This window comes from Channa argus, chromosome 19 (genome assembly GCF_033026475.1).
Source record: "Channa argus isolate prfri chromosome 19, Channa argus male v1.0, whole genome shotgun sequence".
In the NCBI taxonomy this organism is placed as follows: domain Eukaryota; kingdom Metazoa; phylum Chordata; class Actinopteri; order Anabantiformes; family Channidae; genus Channa; species Channa argus.
In genome coordinates this window covers 11,295,561-11,316,479 of record NC_090215.1, presented here as the reverse complement: position 1 = coordinate 11,316,479, position 20,919 = coordinate 11,295,561, and the positions used below count along the sequence as shown (strand labels likewise).

The 20,919-nt window shown below is 40.6% G+C and overlaps 2 protein-coding genes across 7 annotated transcripts in view; both read right to left on the bottom strand.

Annotated features, from left to right (window-relative positions):
• Positions 1–8,876: 8,876 nt before the first annotated feature.
• Positions 8,877–13,614, bottom strand: prdm14 (PR domain containing 14). Its single transcript, XM_067486672.1, has 8 exons — positions 12,957–13,614; positions 12,344–12,397; positions 12,102–12,262; positions 11,743–12,013; positions 11,453–11,655; positions 10,986–11,087; positions 9,919–10,138; positions 8,877–9,636 (listed from the first exon to the last, which is right to left on the bottom strand). Exons 1-8 carry the CDS (start codon positions 13,576–13,578, stop codon positions 9,467–9,469), a joined length of 1,803 nt encoding a protein of 600 aa, XP_067342773.1. The 5' UTR covers positions 13,579–13,614; the 3' UTR covers positions 8,877–9,466.
• Positions 13,615–15,551: 1,937 nt separating this feature from the next.
• The window catches only part of ncoa2 (nuclear receptor coactivator 2), a 54,820-nt gene continuing 49,452 nt past the window's right edge, over positions 15,552–20,919 (bottom strand). For all 6 annotated transcript variants that reach the window (XM_067486666.1, XM_067486671.1, XM_067486667.1 and 3 more), the window contains 3 exons: positions 20,700–20,877; positions 20,101–20,302; positions 15,552–18,879 (listed from right to left, as the gene is read on the bottom strand). In XM_067486666.1, coding sequence (XP_067342767.1) covers positions 18,868–18,879; positions 20,101–20,302; positions 20,700–20,877 — 392 coding nt within the window. In that variant the 3' untranslated portion in view covers positions 15,552–18,867. The remainder of the gene's footprint in view (positions 18,880–20,100; positions 20,303–20,699; positions 20,878–20,919) is intronic.

Below are 20,919 nucleotides of genomic sequence, written 5' to 3'. Positions count from 1 at the left end.
GAAACGTAAACTTGTTTTGAAGCCTAAATCATTATTGTTCAACCTGCAGAGGGAAGCACTCAGCGAGCCTTCACATCCAGGAGGCAGAGAATGACGAAGGGTCACATCCATACCCTATTCTCCCGCGGAGGTTTTTCAGCTCCGCCAGGGCCTTTAGAAATGAGAGGCTCCTCATTGAAGCTAATTTGACCTCCAATGGAAGCAGCCAGCCTGTATGTAGCCTCTACTGTTGTGTAGAGGTATGGTGAAGGTGACATCTCAACTGGTAAACCTTGCGGAACAGGAGGTTACAACTGAGAAAGGTGCCACATGTCTGTCTGCATCCTACAAAAAAAAAAAAAAAAACATGCTTTTCTCTCTGTCCTCTTCCTGTATTGATCATTTTATGCAATGCAGATTTTTGTGCTGCAGTTTTTTTTTTGATAAGTGGTGCCAGTATTGACGTATTAAGTTCAGTGATACTCTCTCACACACACAGAAGAGAATTTATATGTCAAGAAAACAGATAGTTCCTGTTCCACAGAAGATGGAAATCATATGATATCCCCCCATATGCCCTCATGTTTGAAACCTATATCTGATTTTGTCTGGGTCCTTATTGAGCAGGGCTTTGTAATGTAACCGTTTGATTGTTAGCAGACCTGACTAGGCCAAACAAGACTTGGTGCAGCCTGTACTCACCCTTTCCCCCTTTGCTGGCTGCTGTGTTAGGAGCATGTGTAAGAGTGTGAGGGGGAAGGTCTTCTGGGAAGAGGCCTTTAAGATGATGTGTGCACCATTAATGTGACTGCAGGTCAGCTCCATTTCAGCAGCACTGATTTAATGCTGGAGCTCGCAGAGCTGTGTGGCAGCAGAGATGAGTTGGAGCCTGACAGTAGGTCCTGATGTGGCGTAAAATGATCTATTGAAAAGTAATATACTAATGGTTAAACGTTCTCTCTGTTTAGCAAGTCTTTGCAGTAGTCATCTGTAAAGAAAATCTATTTAATCTGTGTAGGCATGTGCAGGGAAATTAACTTTTATTACAACTTTTATTTTGTAAAACAGAGTATACACACACCTTTTTAATAATGTAACTGTATCATTTGTTGATAATTTAACTCACCATCTAAAGGTGTTGAGTCCCATCCAGATTAGAATACAGAATATTGTGTTTTTAAAATCAATGAAAAAGTAAGGGAGGAGTTTTATACCTGGAATCTAGACTCACAGGAGACAATATATCCCCACTGGAAAATAAATCCTAAAGTAAAGGAAATTCTTGCAGAGCACTGCAGTTTTCTTCTGATGAATGCACATTATCAGAGATATGGACTGATTCTTACGGTATCCTCTCTCTTCTGTGACTTCTATTACCCCAGTCAATAAAAACATTGTCAATAATGTTGTCTAGGATGTATAGTTTGTATTAAGTGGGGTTTTCTTTCAGGTATTGACTGTTTAGTTAAAATAAACCAAACAGGTCAATTGTACAGTATTTATGGACTTGCATTATTACATAGTTGAAATGGCAAATGTCACATTGTAACAGATAATGTTTGATACAGATAGCAGCAATGATTGCCACCACTAATTAATTGTTCTAGAGTTGCCAGATGAATCAGGGACCATCAGAACAAGTGTGTAGCAGAGATGAATCTCATATGTTGGAAATTGTTAAAAAAGAATAAACAGATCAATGGAGCTCCACTTTATAGGCTTGGATATGGCATATATACATATTCGGCTTGGTGCTGGAGTGTGTGTGGGGCCAAAGCTCCGCCTGGTAACCAGAGCTGTAACACAAGCCTGTTTAGCATATGGCATTTTAACCACGGAGAGGTAAACACAGTAGGGAGGCTGGGAGAATAGTAAAACACACTCCTTTGGCCAGATCTCCCTGTGGACCCACGCAGGGTGGACACACACAGAGGACACAGTGTTGAGTCCCAATGACAAGCTGAGGTCATTCTGCTCAACACAGAAAGCTTCACTGCAATGTTATGTGTTTTTTCTCCATTATTTTTTATTTATAGTCTGACTTTTGTTTAGTCTCGGTTTTATTAAACATTTCACCTACAATCCCATTCCCCTCACTGTACAGCTATTTGTAGCCCTTTGTGTGTGTCTCTGTGTGTGTGAGTGCGGAGGGTGAGGGTGTCACAGTCCATCTGAACCTGTCACAACACTAAAGGATGTTGATATCCACTGTCAAACTTTAAACCCTAATGGGCCTTTTTTAAAGTGACAATCTTAACAGATCAATGGACCCTTTAGGAGTCGGATTACAAACACGGTCAATGACCACACGTGAAGGAGAGGAGAGAAAAGAAGGAAACCAATATGTAACTGGAAACAATCAACAAAGTTAGTCTGGATTTCTCTCAGAGACACAGAGCAGGCACAAGTGCATCACAACCTCATACCTGCATCTTGAGTTAGTGGGAAGATGTCTCGGGGACTGGTACTGCAGGTCTCCTTTGTCCATTCAGGAAAACTTGTCAGGACAAGACTTCTCCGACAAACTGCTGAACGGGCACAAAAGAGCAATAGTAGCAGGGTGTTAAGAAGTTAGATGCCGGGAAGCAGCACTAAGGTGACGCTAGGCTATAGAGAAGCCATAAAGGCCTGTTAGGGTACATTAGGTAGAGGAGAGGGTCATAAGACTTCATGAATGTTTCAGCAGGACGGGGGCAATTGTCTTCCAGCTCTACTGTCAAAAAGCCTTCATGACGCAGTGTTGGGGGGGTTGGGTGGGTTGCGTGGGCTGCGGCTCCAGGGCCAAAGACATACTCTATTTTCCTGTGGCAAAGCATGCATACACATCTAAACACAAGTACACACACTCTTAGCAGTGGTAGTGCACTCAGTGCCCCCTCGTCCTTCACACATCTCCATCACTGTCACCACACATGCTGTTGAAGGCTTGTAACCTGTCTGTTGAATGAGCCAGTTTAAGACTGCTTTTAATGTTTGGCATTACTGAAAAGCATCAAGTGCTTCAACAGTCAGTCCAGCCCTGAAGTCGCTCATAAACAGCTATGCACAGCTAGGCACATTTGGGAGGAACCTGGAGTCACCGTCAATTGTGACTTAAACAATAGCAATGTAGCTGTGATAGAAATATGGACTCTATAACCTGTTAAGCCAACTGATTCTCTTAAAGGTAAGGGGGAAAAGGAGCAGCAAAGCAGGATAAAAGTTGTGAAAGGTTGTACATAGGGCCTGAAAGGTTTTTCCTTCTGGTAGGTGCAGGGAGTCAGACTGCCTGCAAGACAACACAGGTTATATGGGAAAAAAACACATTTTCACCTTTGCAGAGAGTCAAACTTGAAAGCACCATCCAATCTCCTTCCTTTGCGGCCTCACGTGCACATTAAAGTCCTTCAACTGTGGTGTTTTTTCACAAAATCCGACTTCAAATAGAGCGGCAGCATGAGTGATTAGAGAGGGGCGAGGTGATGAAAGGTTGGTGATGAAACAGTTGTCCTTCCTTGTATCTGTGATGATGAAGGTGGCTGACAGCTCTTGATGACCATGTAACTGACCTGCCCTGCCCCCCTCTGTGCATTACATTGTGTAGTCGCACAGCAATGGGCATGCATGTGTTCATATATATGAGGGTGTGGTTTTGATGGTTATAGTACACTGTGTGGATGCTCTCCTTGATGGTCCATGAGGGAACCAATCGTTAGCTGGTCCGTGCGGCTGATGACTGGGCAGTTTTCAAGGAAGAAGAGCTGAAGGGAAGAAGGGAGGTGAGTTAAAAACAAGAGTGCTTATTAGCTAATCCACTTCCAGCGGGAAGAAACCTTCAATCACTTCACTGTCACTTGTCATATCACCAGATGTATGGTGCACATAGAGATCCTCTCTAAAGTGTTGTCCTAATATAAATGACTACACTCCCCTTTCCCCTTCCTCTCCGACAGTAGCGGAGAAAAGCAAACATCTCTATTTGACCTGATATGACAGAGCCAGGTCTGCCGTCCACCAGTGCTGCCCTCTAAGTGTTCATCTAAATGGACAGCTTAGTTAGGATTAGTTAGACTAACAGCAAACATCTTTAGGAGCAGGGAGGTCAGCTCATATGTGCATGGATGCGCACGTGGCTTCAGTACAGTGTCCATATGTTGTAAATCCTTCCTTCAAGGATAATACATGCAGTCTTTTCTTTTACTAATAAAAAATACACAGTCTGCTTTTTTAACATTTCGATGCCTCTCTCATCTCTGAAAACCCAAACTATAATGGATTTTATATGTAGAAAACTGTATATTGAAAGCTTTCCTGTAAACACTTGCAGAATTTCCTTTTGAGTGGAATTACTAGTTGTAGCAAGTACCATTATGCATGTTTCCTTAGGTCATTAGTGCCCTTGCAGCAGGTGGTCCAACTGTCCTCAAGTATCGGTTTAAGACATCCCATTGCCTTTCAACATCACAGCACCCCACCAAGAGAAACAATCTTTTGAAAAGAAAAATCAAAATAAAGACTAGAACAACGGGAACAGCCAACACCATAAGGCAACATGGTAGATATTCACAGAAAAAACATGCACACTATTTGTATATGAACTAGGACGTTATTTATTTAAACTATTTATAGAGACAAATGCTCACAAAGCCAAAGAGGGAGAAAAGGGGTTGATTTAGAAACAGAAGTGTGTGCAAGAAGGAGGGAGGGAGGGAGGGAGTACTGTAACAGTGGCTCCTCTTCTTGCTACCCTACTGCTAGCTTCATAACCCCCAGGAATTATAGTTGAATACACACAATAGTCTTGTGCATAAAGACACAAGTAGCACAGCCAGAACTATTGTAAAGCATGACGCATGGGGAGAAGCACCCTATAACACTTTCTAACATCCCGAATAACAATGCCAGATGTCAACCTACAAGCAGATTTACTCCTTTCAGCACAATTGCATAAGAATTGGGCTAAAAGAAGAGCTCTGCAGTCCATCAGTGGTTAAATAGTTCAAACAGGAGTGAGAAAAGAATGTTTTCATTAATTTCTTACAGGCATGACAGACAGATGTGTGCATAGATAAACAGATCCCGGGAGACATTTAAGCTCAGGTATACTGTAAATTTGTGATTAGGTAGTTTTAGTGGTTTCCTGGGTGTCATGAAGTAGAGTGTGTGTGTTGGAGGGCTGTAGGCCAAATATGTTGTCCCATGGGATCACAGTGGAACCTCACACCCACCCCCACAGAAAAGGATAAGGCCATCTGCCTGCCTCATGCATCAATCCCACCTAGAAGACACACACACATGCACACACAGTGTTTGGGCAGCAATATGGAGAGGCTTTGCAGACAGTGTTTGATCTGCCTTTCATCCAGTCAGCAGCATGCAGGCCAGTGAGCCGCCCTGTGTGTCTCCTGCTGTACTGGCCACTGTCCCAGTGGAAATCACTGGCTGAGAACAACAGCTCCAACCCGAGGCATGAATGGCAGGACACAAGCTGATCAACCTCATCACTTGACTGGGAAAGGTGAGGGGTGGGGGTCAGTTCAGTGCTTCTATTCAAACTTAGATTACTTTAAATATTTCTTTAAGGCATGAGACACCCCAATCACATGCAACTGTGGCAAAACAACAATTTGAATAAAGACAGGAATTAAACATGCTATTAGTATCATTCTTCTAAAACCACCTGTATCTATTATCACTGATGCCCACTAAAGTGACAGTAAATCCTAAATGAAATATTTTAATGAATCAGTTCAGTTCCCAACCTAAATAAAAAAAAATTGAATATATTGTTTTGTCCTATCGGCTTATCCTGTGAGTTCAGGGTCGACACAGCGGATCATTGTCCGCATGTTGATTTGGCACCGTTTTTATGCCGGATGCCCTTCCTGACGCAGCCCTCCCCAGTTTTTACCGGGCTTGGACCGGCACTGCACAGCTGGGGATGGGAATGGGCTGTTAGGGGTTGCGTGTCTTGTGTAAGACACTTCGACATATAGCCAGGGCCGGGGATCGAACCACTGACCCTGTGGTCCATGGACGACTGCCTGACCAGCATAGTTTCTCTTAATTAAAATAGCAAATTTGAAAAACAGAGACCAATCAGAGCACAGAGATAACAAAAATACAAACAGTAAGGGATCAGTCAGGGTAACACGAAAATAGAAATTTGGACATAAATCATTAAAGTATACCAGGAAGTTGGATTACAATCTTTGCTATTGTTTGGAGAAGATCATTTCTGACGTGACAAAAAAAGTTGCACTGGGCAAGGCCAGGAAACCTCTCTAAACACTATAAAATGCAGTAGCCCCAATTAATTTTATCTAGGCCATCTTTCTAAATTCATGAAGACACTAAAAGTTGGGATGATTTGCAGTACAGAGACATAAAACATGTCAGAGACATGAAGATAACACAAGAAGAGTGTGAATTCACGCTCAGGATGTCAGATGAAAGCTAATTCCCTTAAACAAGTATCTTTCTGGATGGTATAAAAAGGTGGCAGATGTCACATTCACTATAAGATGAAGAGCAAATACAAAAAAGTAACAGGTTTCAAAGCTCATCTTCGTTATCAGTGAGTTTTCTTGTGGTTGATGGTGAGGTGCACAGATGGACAGAGAGCCTGTGTGGTTTTAGTTTATGAGTCCACTCAGCTGAGAGACTGAGGTCTGTTTGAATCAGGGGCTAACTTCAACATCAGCCAGACTGAAACACACACAGACACACACACACACACACACACACACACATGAAGACACACACACTCCACTGACAGCTATTAGCCAATCAATAGAAGCTAATACATCAGAGCCTTTGACCACTCAGCTCCCCTACAGCAGAAAGAGGAAGAGGAGAAGAGAGGAGAGGAGAGAAGGGAAGAGAAGTAAAGAGAAGAAACACTTAATTAAATTCCATCATCTGTATGCAAAAATCCACTTTATATGCTCACAGGTGGCCCCAAATCTGAGAATATCCCATTTACCTCTACTTTATATCAATAGACATTATAAATTAATCACAACACTGAATGCAGCTGTGGCTACATTTATGAGATGGAGCTGAGTGTTATAAAGCATCAGACATTATTTTGGAGAAAGTGATGGCATCTTGGTGCAACCTCAGAGGGAATTAACTTCAGCAAATGTGATCTATAAAACTGCCTTGATCCTATCATTAATATGGCATTAATATAAAGATAAATCTGATGGATGGCTCTCAAGAGGCCCTGTTAACTTGCCAGGAGGTTAAGTGTGAAATCAATCCATATAAATGACCCAGATAAAAATTCTTCCACGCCTAAGCCTTGAGTCCTCAGTAAGCCAATCAGGGAGGTGCTAGTAAAATCAGTCTTTTAGCACGGCTCGCTAACAATGTCAGTATTTTAGCTCTGGCAGCTCATTCTCCTTTTTCTCCTTCTGTCTCGCTTTTTGTCCTTTGTCCCTTTGTCTCCTCCACCCCATTGCTCCTGGAAGGCCACAAAGGGGAGTATCCTCTCTTTTCACAGTAGGTCCCTTCATGGAGGCTCCGGGGTTGTATACATGGGAGGGGCAGCTCCAATGAAGGTTGATCTACACTTGTTCAAGTATCCATATTTTGGCTATTTGAAGCGAGAGGGAGGCTGTTAAACATTCAGTGAAGAGGTGACCCCTGACCCCAAAGGCTGCTGTCCATGCGTTATACAAAATAAACAGAGCGCCTGAGTGGGACTGACTTCACTGCTTCTGTCTTTGACGAAAGCTCTGTAAGATATTCAGGAAAAGCAAAAAGTTTATCTCCATCAGGGCACATCATGGAGGCAGAACATCTGTTTTTCTTATATAGCAACTTGTTTTCTTGCAGCTCGTCCTTTTTGTGATTGTATTTCTTAATACTTTGATTCAGTGTCACACACATTAAGCACAGTTGCAGTGTTATGTCTGACTTCACGCTGCCAGTGTGAACTATGGTGACCCAGAGGTTAAAGGTGACATGACAGAGCAGGAAGACAAAGACTGGACACTGTGTAATTTGTCTAACCCCTAGGCAGCTACCACCATGGTGTTAGTTGGTGCCTTTCTCTATCTCAGTAGGTTCAGTGGAATCTATTGTCTATGTAGGCTATGCTTGTTTTTCATATATGTATGTATGTATGTGTGTGTGTGTGTGTGTGTGTGTGTGTGTGTATGTATGTATGTATGTATTGACTTTATTCTGTAAAGTGCCTTGAGATGACTTTGTTGTGAATCGGCACTATATAAATAAAGTTGAATTGAATTGAAATAAAGTTGAATTGTTATGTATACATATATATGTTATGTATGTGAGTGTGTTTCTCTCTATCTGATCGTATCTAATCTCTTCTTAGGAGAACACATGTGGGCCAGTTGGTGACAGTATGAGGGCAGATGTCAGTCAGGACGAGCTCCTTTGTGTGTGGAGCAATAGACCACCTTACCGCTGCACTCTATTGCCATTCATTTGGTCCAGAGGGGTTTGTTCATTTTTACTGTGAGCGTGCAGACAATTTATCACATGGCTAAAGAAAACAAAATGCACTGACTGATGCACAACTGGAGTAATGCACATGTGAAAAATAGACTCCAGCACTTCCTAAATACAAACACATACACAGTCTTGCTACTTTCTACAAACTGTTACCCACATCCATGGTGCATTATGTGAATATGTTTTAATTAGACAACTGGATACTATTATGTCAGAGAAATGACACAACCAGATTATTTATATATAATTGATATATGTTTGTATGACTGCTGTGGTGCAACTCTTGTCTTATTTTGTTTCCTCTTACTTTTAAAATGATCACATATCTGACAAAATCAGAAGTCTTTCTTTCAGACAAATAAAATATTTTATTAAAAATCTACCCATTCAAGTCCAAGAAATACTTTTAAATCCATGTTTTCTCGTCTGTAATTACAATCATTGACCAAGACCAGCAATCTTGTTTTCATGCACTGATTTTAAAAAATGGGTTTTTCATGAAAAAGCGAACGCTCATAGAGAACAAACGAGGGCACTTTAGTTTGCTTCTGCAGTCTTACATTACAGTGAAAAATATTATCATACATCATAAATTAATAGATAGTATAATATTTACTTTAGACACAAATAAGTTCAAATCTACAGTGATAAAAAAGCATAATAATAAGGATAAGAATAATCGTTTGTGTAGATAAATACGCATTCACATTGGGTTCACAAAGCCACTGCCACAAAAGCTTTAAGCCACAAAATAACACACAACATATTACAGATAACAAAACAGATTAAGACACATTTTGCCAACAATTAAAATTATATTAAGCCTATTTATACGTGTTATTAAATAACGATTTTCCTTAAGTAGCATTTACTTAAAGAACAAAAGACAGAATGAATTCGTCTCATATAAATGTTCCAGTTTTAAAGTCATAGATGTAAAATCCTTTAAAACATTAAGCTACACACGATTGAAATTGCTCGTTTCCTCAGGATGCAGTGAGTTTAGTTTAGCTCCTATAAATTAGTTCCAGGGCCGATATTCCTGATTCAAAACTGTTAACCCGACGTAAGGAAAGTTTTGTGCAGCATTTTTGTGTATTTTAGGCTTGTCCTTCACTGGAAAGACGGAGTCCTCCTGTGATCCAGTCTCTGGAGAAGTTGGAAGGACAGTGGATTCCAAGTTTTGACTTTCTGCAGAGAAAGAAAATTGAGTTTATTAAATCTCAATGGGAAAACAAGTCAATATTTTCCTTGTCCATGATCCAATATTTATTTAAGAATTAAAAAAAGCTTGTAAATTAAACACAAATAAACCAACATGGAATTATTTACATTTAAACATTTTACCACAGCATTTAAATTATTAAGTTACATTTGTCGCAGAATTTTTATCACTAACCCCCCACGAATCTGCCTTTAACGCCAAATTTCACAAAAGGCTCCATCTCTGCTCCTACTTAAACAATGTCTTACTCGTGTGGCTTTTAATGTGGTACTTAAGTTCCTGCTCGTCATGGAAAGAAGCTCCGCACAGGTCGCAAGGGAACGACTTGTCTCCGGCGTGAGTCCGCCGGACGTGGCTGTCGTGGGCGGCGTGGGATGCAAAGGCCTTCCCGCAGTGTTTGCACTTGAAGGGCCGCTCTCCCGAGTGCTGGCGGATATGTGTCCGCAGAATACTGGAGGCAGTGAAGGCCTGGCAGAGAAGAATGTGAAAACACGGTGAGCATTTTAATTTTCTGTTCTTGTCAAATAAATAACCCAAGTATTTTTTAAATGTCAGAGGCAGACAGCAAAGCAGGGTTTGAATCAATATGGACCTCTTCCGACAAATAGATAGGCCTATAATTAGCAGAATAAAAATGTAAATCAATTAGTAAAAAAAAAAAAAATACAGGCCTACAATTTAGAATTTGCGTTACGTTTTAACGTGACGTGTTCCGTGATTATTTTACGGAACCACCACTCTGTTTGTCGTCATGACGCGTTAAACACCGCTTCACAGGGAGAAATGGGCGTCGGGATTAACCAGTCTTCTCAGGGGAGGACAATGAGACAAAAAGAACAACAACAACAAAAAGTTCCGCTCCTTCCAGGGCTGTAAATTCAAAGTATAATCTGGGCAGACAAAAGGGTGGGTGTACATCTGGCCATAATTAGCGTGTAAGTGTCCGCGGAGCGTGCCGGGCCACAGGGACAATGATGAGGGGCTCGGGCCAAATTCAGCATGAAAGGAGGAAGAGAAAGACCCCGCACTTACAGAGACGTTTGTCCTTATTTTGTTTCCTGAATAATGACATTTCTTTGTAGCTCTGTGTTTATAGGACAAATTCAGCAGCTGCATGTCCCGTTTTCTGTTCCTTATCAACAATGTAACATTTTTAAAAACAGTGTAACAAGCCAAACTCACATTTTCCTAAATATCTGAGCTGTGCCTAAGACTAATTAGCTTCAATGCGCATTTTATAAGCTGAATGAATTTGTGCTTTACACATTATTTAGCTGAAGGTTAACGATGCGGGAATGCTTTGGATTGCTCTTACCTTATTACAGTAAACACACTTGTATGGCCTTTCTCCAGAGTGCACACGCATGTGTTTGTTGAGACTTGACGACTGCGAAAAACTCTTTCCACAGACTGAACACTGTAAATTAGACGAATACAATTAGTATGAGTAATTTAGTCATTTTAAGTTGTAAATTAAAAAATAAGTCGTCTAGGTCCACATTTAGGACATTGTACACATTTTTCAGACAGGTAAATTGAAGAACAAATGAAAAATGTGGGTTTCTAGTCGTTAACCATTAACCACTCCATTTTCTTCATGTTATTTACTTGTGATCTTGTGAACAGTAATTTTCCCAATAACAATGTGAAGCCTCTGGATCCATGTGTCATTGTGGGGAACTGTTCTTTCAGCACCACACAAACCTTTGCATTTTTGCCTGCACCTATCAACCCAACTCATGATGCAGTGACATTATGACTTGCAGCAGGGTGAATACGCACCTTGTGCGGCCTGTGTTTCTCATGAACGTGTAAGATGTGGATCCTTAATCTGTCTCTTTTTTCAAAAGATCTGTTGCAGAGGTGACAAGGGAACTTTCTGTCACCCTGATCCACACAGCGTGTGTACTTCAGATGTTTGTCTCTGTAGTATTTGTATGCAAATACCTTCCCACATCTGTCACATTTGAACCCTTCACCAGCATCTATGGAAAACAGAGAGCTAGATGTTTAATATGGTGGTGGCAAAGCGAGCAGGAGTAGATTAAAGCAACACGAGATTAATTTCTGACCTTCAGTGGGAGGAACCTCGTTGCCTTCCTCTAGAGGTTCTTTTAGGGTAAGTGGGATGCCGAGGAACTGCATGTAGCAGTCTCCATACCACACCAGCAGCTCTTGACTCGGCCTGATCTCTTTGCAGGCCTCATAGAAGATCTGACCCTGGATCTGCACAGCAATCAAGTTCTGCTCTTCGGGGAAACGAGCACACTTCACTAAAGACATCCAGTTTCCCGATCCACCTCTACCATCCACAAAGTGACTCAAGCGGCCGTTCTCAAACACCTGAAGGAGGAAAGAGAGTGTTGATGAATAAGATGGGACTGAAAACAACCAGTTATTTGTGAATATAGGCAAAAATGTAATGCGTTACCTCCCACATCAAGGTGTTGTCATCATATGTTTTAATCTCGCTGGTATTGACCAGTTTTCCTTGGAAAGGTCCAAAGCGCATCCCTTTGGGGATGTTGCTTTTGTCTGTGAAGACCCCACAGTGTAACACATTTCCCCATGTTGCCTGGAGGACGATCAGCCCTGCAACAAACAGTCAAAAGTGAGTCAAACTTCAACCCTTTAAAGTGCATCTGAATAGGTTCGCCGTGGAAACAAGCTTACCCTCTGGAAGTTCAAGTGCCTCTTTGTCCAACGGGGAAATCTGAGAGTCAGAAACTGAAGGCAAAACGAACACAAATGAGAAAACGAGGAAGAAGAGAGTGCAGAAACCTGCAGTGCAGACCTTTCTTCTTGATCTTTGATGTATTTCTGATCCAAAAAAGCTTGAGAACTCATATGTCTGAACAAGCATTCAATAGCTCCCATTGTGTATTTTTTTATTAAAGAAAAAGAAAAAAATTATGGAGAAGTTTTAGCCTGATAAAACACATCCTAGAGAGCAAACAAGTGAACTTCTAACATCTATCTAACAATTTAATTAGCTGTACTAACTAAATAGCTGATTAGATATTTGGTCAACTTTTATGATTGCAACTTCTGAAATTGTTATGAGCCTATAATTCATGTTTTATCAATATTATTTATTGTAATTAAAATAAAGTAAGCAGGATGTTTTCCCCAAGGAAGTAGCAACTGTACATATTAAGAATTCAAATGAAAAGGACTGAACAGTTGAAAATACAAGTTTGAGTAAACATATTTTGCAGTGTTTATAGTGTAAATTCGCGCGCATTGAAATATAGTAATTTCTTTAATATATCATAGAAAGTTATACCTGATTTTTCGGGCAGGGCCACTCCTGATATGGCATGACCCACGCTGCGCTCCTGGCCACCCGAGTACCCGTACAGCACCATGTACAAGTCGTCCTCGCTAAAATTATAAGAGGTGCGAGATTTTTCTGGTGACAGCTCTGTGACCCGGAGGCGAAATAAACTCTCCTTGGGTGGCGAGGTGGCCGAGGAGGACCGCTCACTCGACGGGCTGCAGAAGTCGGAAGACATTGGACCGGCGGCGTGCTCCGTCACTACAGCCGCCAGTTCCTCCGGTTTGGAGTATAGAGGGTGTCCAGGCAACATCTGGCTCAGATATGGGATACCGGGGGCGTTCAACACGTGTTCGTGCACAACGGAGGCGTGGTGGCCACCCTGACCGAGGAACGGAGGGGCTCCGCTGTGCAGGTTGAGCGGTAAGGATGCTTCACTGTCCGAGACAAGACGACCGAGGGACTTGAGTGGATGGAGGAGGTTGTGCGTCCGTGGGAAGAAGTCCATGTAGTGATGGGGGCCTGGGAGAGGAGGAGGATAGAAACCCCGTGCGGGACTGCCCTTCAGCATCCTGGCTTGGTAGCTCTTGTCCTTTAGCACTATAGGGATGCTGGACAGGGACACGGACATGGCAGCGTGCAGGTGAAGTGAAGGTTCGAGTGGAGATGATGGTGCGTCCTTCAGTGAATGGAAAGAGAGAGAGGACAGAGGGGGTGGGAGAAGAGGTGAGGGTGAGTTATCAAAGTTCAATGCAAGAAAACTAAACAAAGGAGCGTGACATCAAAAAGTTATGGTCATTTTATTCATTTAAGCTTTGCTAATATAGCTCTTGCGTAAAAGTTGCGTGATTAAATGGACGCGAAATAATCGAATAACAAACAGCAAATCACTAAAGGAACCGAGGGGTAAACACCGCAAACAGTAAAACAAGCTTTTGGTTTACTTTGATGAATAAGGTTTACATACAACTTTTTCTTATTAAAAATATAACTTTTTTGACAAAGCCAGACGTGTATGGACCACTGCTTCAGATGAAATATCGGATACGCATTGGACAAAGCTATGACGACTACAATCTGCACTGAAGTTGGGAAGCCGATTTTGCAGACGCACGTCAAACGTTCATCAGATTGAAATGACCTTTTGGAAGAGGCTGCGCGTTTTTTAGGAACCGTTTACCAATTATCCAGTAAACACAGACAAATCAGGGTCATGACACTAATTAAAGAAGAGTCAGTCAGAGCCGGGGTCAACATTAATGAAGCGTTTTATGGGCTTTACAATTACCATCCAGTCAATCCAAAAGAAAAAAAAAAAGACATCAGCAGAGCAACTCCTAATCTTTGTTCTGGATTTAACAGGAGGGAAATAAAAAAAGGGATGTTTCATAGTTAAATAGATTAATAGAGTTAAATAGAGTAATATACAAAATAGACAAATCGAGCTGTTCCACAAAATAAGGAGTAAAATATTGGACTATTGTAGTGAATTTGTCTTTGTCGAAAATCAGCTTACCTTAGTGAATAATGTAGACAAATCAAATGGGGGCTCTCTCTGTCATGTCCGCAGGCTTCAGTAAAAAAAACAACAATATAAAAACACACATCTCCCACCAAACAGCAGCTCTGGAAACGTGCTGCAGGAAGCTCTCTTTCTCTGTGTGTGTGTCTGTATGCGGTCATCTGAGGGCACCTAAACTACTGTATACATCAGGTCTGCTGAAGATGATTCCCAGCACCTTCTTCCCATTGGCCAGGAGTCAGCTCGACCTCATGCATCTCAATGCCCCATAGGAACAAGTCTTCTCAGGGACAACCCACACTGTTAACTTCTCCACATCAGCCTGATGTCTCTGCAAAGGTTCCCCATTTCCATATGAAGGCAAGCCCCCCCCCTTCCCCTAAACTCCAACACACACACACGATAAGATTTCTCCCAGTGGAGTTTATTGTGGTTGTGGCGTTGTTATGACTTGGTTTGATTAGAAAAAAATCGAACCAGTGTCTAAATACAGAGTATAACTGAACCAAAATTCGTTGAAAAACGAGTAAAACTGAAATCTCTGCTATGACTTTGGTCCAGTATAAACCACACACACTGGTGCTGTGTCAGTGAGCTTTGAGATAATGGTTGTTTGCGTTTTGTGCCGTTTAATATATATTTGATGATTATTGAGATTTATTTCATTGCAGAATTCTGTATAGACGAGCTAATAAAAAAATGGGGTTTTTACTCATTTGGTAAACATCGAATAAACGAACAAAGGATCCTGCAGGCGAATTCATATCTGAAGCTCTTCGTTTTACAAATACTTAAAAAAAAACATTACTAAAGAAATGTGCGTTTTTGAACATAAGTAAATATTTAAAGTCAATAGACAGCATTTTAAAATTTGATACATTTTATAAAAAAAATTGCGTTTGTTTTACATAACATACGAATTGCGATCCCTTTTAGTTGTTTTTACCTCTTTTAAAGCAAAATAAATGCCTTCTTGTTGCATTTTATATGCTGCAAAATACAATGAAAAAAGGCCTTACATGCTTTTTTTAAGCTTAAACCAATGGTGTCTTAACTTTCATGTACGAAAAATCACTCTTAAATATTGCAATAACAGAATTCTTTATTTACATGGCAAATAGCATCAGCGAAGCCATATGAGTTCACAACTTGCATAACTGTGGTTTTAACTTCTCTTGTATATCTAATCTTGCATAAAACGCTCACGCACGCACACAAACACACGCACACATACACACTAGGGGTACAAAGGTGGATGTGGATCTACAATTTGATTCCTGTGAAGAATGCAGAAAAAAATATCTTGGGAAACCAAAAGTAAGCTTTCTTCAGAAAGTTCATAGAATATTTTACATATTGCTTCAATATCCATATGTAACATCTTTACCATACAAACAGTGGGGCGGGGAAATGAAACAAGAGTCTTCAACCTAACACAGAATAGAGAGCAATAATGTGGGACAGTTAAACTGTGACAGTCTCCAGTAACTGAACAATGATCCAACCATTCAATATTGTACACAAGTCATTATACAAATTTGTACAGACAGCGGTGTAATGTACAAGAACAAGAACAGACAAAATCTAAGGCATTATGCTAGGGTTTGTAGCATTTCAAGGTTGCATCTTAGCTCTAAGAAATTTGCAGACAATACAAAAGGGCATAAGTTAAAGAGAAAAATATTTCCATTGAGTGGGTCCAAAGCCTGGATTTCTGTAAGGGGCAAAATTAATGTTTTATACCTGTCCTCATTATAAAGCTTAAAAAATGCACTGCTACCACATGGCTTTTATGTCTTCAAAATCGTGACAATCTTTGGAAATTTGCAAAGGGCTGTGAATCATTCTTTAAAATGGCTCAAAAAGGCTTGTTCTGCACAACTGCATTTTACAATCAAAACAGCGTTTATCAAAAAAGTGTGATCTCCTGTACGGCACACCTGCAGAACAGCAATAATGATGACAACCGCAACATGAATGCAGACTTCCATTGCCCCAAAGTTGACTTGCTACTACTTTAATTTTCATAATAGAACTTAATAAAAAAAACAAAAACAAACAAACAAACCCCCCAAAAAAAACAAAAAACAAAAAAAACAGCAGCAACAGTGGGCAACTGCGTACATAAATTCTGAGAAATGCATGGTGCAAAACACCATGTTGTCAACATGTTGACAAGAAATTCCATTAGTTGCATCCTTAGGCTTTTGATGACAATACATTCACATTGATTCATTTCCCATTTATCCTTCCACCTGTACATTAGACCCTGTTGAGTGACATCATAAATTTCATGTTTTCGGTGGGCTTCAACGCATGCTAACCAACACGTCTTCTCTCATTAAGAAAATAAAAGCTGGCAGAATTCTTAAACCCAATTGAAAGATGAGGTTGTTTTTTTTATTTTATTTGGCTTGCTCCAAGTCTGTCCTGGGTTAAAATAGGTGATATAAAAAGATTTGTCTTTTTTTGAGGAAAATGTACCTTTGAGGTTAGAGAGGATGACTTGCTTTTACATCTTGTGAAGTTCAAACTAAATCCCTTGAGGGGCACAAGAATAGCATGTCATTACCGAACACTTTTAAGTTAAACTCACTGCCTGAGGTCATAAAATATGGCTAAGTGTCTGTCAGAGGAGGTCTCATGAACCGTGTAGTCTTAACTCTGACCTCTGCTATAGAAGAGCGGCTGGAGGCAGAGAGGGTGTGTGTGTCAACAGGGGCATCACAAATTACCTCCTTCTCCCTGCCTCTGCCATTGCTGCATAATTTAATAGGAACGCTGTGTGTGGATGTAGACTTTCTTGTTACAAACTGCAATAAAAAACTGTGTTTAATACTGCATCCAAACATGGAGCAAAAATGTGCCCTTTTTTCAGGAAACTGTACAAAACTTACAAAAAAAGAAAGGAAAGAAAACCCAAGAGATTCTCAAGGAATTGTTATTGCTTGTTTACATCACACCAGAAAAGTTTGCACCTAGCAGCTTGTATGAAGCATTTTTCACTCCAGACAACATAGAAAGCACACTTTAGTTATTTTGAGTTATTGTATGGCTGTGTTGAATTTGTCCTGTTGTTGTTTTTTCTTTTTACTATTTTTTGTGTTCTATGCTAAAGGCAGAGAAGCAAGCAATAATCTGTACATTGTATACACAGCACACCCCCTTGCAACTCCTCTCTACCTCCCAACTCCACCCCTGTCTGCGTCGTACCAGAACATCAGGACTTGAAGGCTCCCACTCAACTTCCCATAACCAAAACCCAAAAAAATAGGGAGAGGGGAGGGAGGGGAAATACCTGCTATGCTTAAAGGCGCAGTTGTGACCAGACAGGGGGGAACCAAAACCCTAAGGAATAAAATAAATAGGAAAGAATTGTTTTACTTATTGTTATGTACAATCTCTGTAATTTATTTTTAAACGATATTTGATTTTGACATCTTCTTCTGAAACTACAGGACCAAAGCATAATCCATTTTTCAGGCTAATAGAAGAATCTTCTCAGAAAGAATACAAGCATTACTGTTAAAATTATAAAAAAGTGCCTCTTTCACACACTTTTTTCTTGCTGCTACCAGGATAAAGAACCATCTAAAATAATTAAATGAATCTATACAGAAAAATAAAACTTAATTTAATACACTATATAAACCTCTTGACTAAATTAGTCTAACCATACAAATCACCATTTCACTCAAACCATTCTTCTGCAGTGTTTTTCAAGATCAGTTTTTGAACCATATCTTCAATCTACATTTTTTTTCCTCACAACAAAAAAACACCTAAAAATAAAATAATAAAATAAAGACCAGCAAAAAGGCAAAACCGGCTAAATGTTTGAGCTCCCTCAATTATTCTTAACATAATATAGGAGTCCTTGCTGCCATTTTGGAAATACGTGGGAATTGAACGTGGGAGAAAAGGGGAACAATAAAAATCAAAACAGTGTACGTTGTTTTTGAGATGAGATTGTAAATGTCCGCTGTCCACTGAGAGGAATACATTCATCAGAACGAATAATCCCACCCACTGCTGCCCACTTAGGTCAGTGCCCCCAACCAGGAGGCCTACAGTAAGTCACACTATGGTGAATGCAGCAGACAGAGTGGCTCATCACAAGGCTCTTCTCTGGGAGGGTCAGGCATGTTGGACAGAGATCCTTCTTTCCCCAACCCTCTTCACCGTCTTGTGTCTGTTTGAGGGTCGTCTCCTCCGGGACGTCCGAAGAGGCCCGTCCGTGAGAGACGGATAACTTGGGTTGGGGGAAACAGGTGGGCACGGCCTGGCTGGATCAAGGGGCAATCGGTGGGTTTACTTGTTTGTACAATTTTTAAAGGGCTGTCGTAGTCCTGTCGCACCAGCTGATCACTGATGTTCAGGCTGAGAACTCCATGAGGGTCAACAGTATTTCTGCAATGAAATGACATATTATAAAAAAAAACGTTCCATGCGTTTATCAGGGACTCTGTACTAAAACATTATTCCCAAGCGGGGAGTACCAAATGTAAGTATTAACTAAATTCTATCTGCAGTGGCCACAGTACAGTGGACTGGTTAACTTGAACTTGCGCCAAAGAAGAAAACAATTACAAACCATCTAAGAACACACCATCAAGCCTAAAACCAGTCAGTAAATTAGCCCTAATGGGCAAACAGTAAATAATTGAAATTATCTAAGTGCCGATATATTTCTATAATCCTGGAAGGAGGATAAATCAAGTGACAGATATACTGGTATGTTACAACAGTCAGAAGTGCAGACAATCAAACAGCAGTTCCTTGGTTAAATATTTATGGCCTTTTATTGGGTTTAAAAGCTTCATGAACAACACCAGCTCAAGGCTCATACCATGCTAACTATACTAGGGAGAAAAAGGAAGACAAATTAAATCTGTTGACGCTAAATGAGTGAAAATCACCAGATCTGGTGATTTACATTTACTCAAGATTCAATGACTTAGTGACATCTATTGTCTATGTGCATGTGAAAGTCTGATTAAATCAAATTATGCTTTGCTTGTAGATGTGTGTAGATTGCTCAGGTTTGACAGATCTGGAGGTAAGGACTCATGTTTTTATTGTAGGCGAACCAGCTGATCAGTCCACAGTCCAGACAGGCCAGTCTTTGAAGATCATACACGTCTATATTGTCTAAATGGTCTGGCTCTAAAGTGCCTGCTGCTAATTACATCATTGTCCTCTAAGTCCAAGTCAAGTACCAACTGTGGCTAAAGGAGTTACGTAAACTACTGAGTAAATTATTCACTAGCACGGCTGTTCAATAAGTATAGGCAAACACTTAGGATCTTACAATAAGACCAAGACATACATAAGCAGCCGAGAGTGGGGAGAAAAAAGATAAAGCTTTTAGTTTTTCTTGGTCCCCTGATTACCATGTAAAACTATAGAGGGGTCCATTTTTTTAACCTCCAAGTCTTACACTCTGAAAGTCAATTGTATTCCTACAAGGAGCAAATGTTAAGGATTTTACTGGGTCACTTGAAAACCTGTAGTTTAAAAAAAACAAAGAAATTCTCTAGAGCTAAACTTTGGTTAATAGTTCCTTCTACGTCGAAATATCTTCTACCTTAAATCCCACTTATGTGTCAGTATTGGTCTGGCAGTGTTTACCTGTTCCTGCCCCATGGACGGCAAGCCATGTGAGGGCCCAGAGGGCATGGATGTAACGCTCATCTGTCCGGCCATCTGGCCCATGTTGCTGGTTCCCATGTTGGTGGCCACAGAGACATTGTTGAGGTTCATGCCATTGCCGTTGAACATGTTGTTATTCTGCTGGGTGAACTGTGGTGATGCCTGCTGCTGTGAGAACATACTGTACAGAAGGGGAGGAAAAGTAAAAAGGTGTGTTTGACCTGTGAAATTAAACATTTGGCTATGGATGAGATAAAATGCTAAGGAAAGTCCATATTTACATTAAATTCTATTTGAACATGAATATTTTTTTGTTTATGTATAATCTACAATTACATTTTTGTTTTTAAACTACCACTATGGAGATGTAAAGATAAAATATAATGTATAAAGTTGCCATGGAGTCAGTCAATAAGCTGTAGCTATAGCATGAGCTTTTTCCTTGTTCCTATGATTTCTAAAAGAAATCATGGACATTAATCCACAAAATGCATCAGAAATATTGAAGCTTATAACAAATCTAAGGTCCTAATGAGGTGCCAAGAGTTTATGTTGGAATCTGTTCAATAAATCTTTACCTGTTGCCTCCCATGTTGCCCTGTGGCCATCCGTTCATGTCCGGGGAACCTTGAATAGCTGTATTTGCTTGGCCTTGCTGCATCATTGGGGACTGTGTGTGGGCCATGCGCGGAGAAAGCAGGGGGCTCTGTGGTGTGCCGGGACCTCCAAAACCTGCATCTCCCTGTTGGCTCATACCTGTGTTGGATGTATCAGAACAGGTCAACCACACTGGATGTG

What these genes read in the sequence shown, in the direction of transcription:
- prdm14 (XM_067486672.1), bottom strand. Translation starts at nt 13,578, where the DNA reads ATGTCCGTGTCCCTGTCCAGCATCCCTATAGTGCTAAAGGACAAGAGC. An exon ending in GGCACTTGAACTTCCAGAGG is followed by an intron (nt 12,263 to 12,343) that starts GTAAGCTTGTTT and finishes TGTTTGTTGCAG; the next exon opens with GGCTGATCGTCCTCCAGGCA. An exon ending in AGTGTGTTTACTGTAATAAG is followed by an intron (nt 10,139 to 10,985) that starts GTAAGAGCAATC and finishes CTTCTCTGCCAG; the next exon opens with GCCTTCACTGCCTCCAGTAT.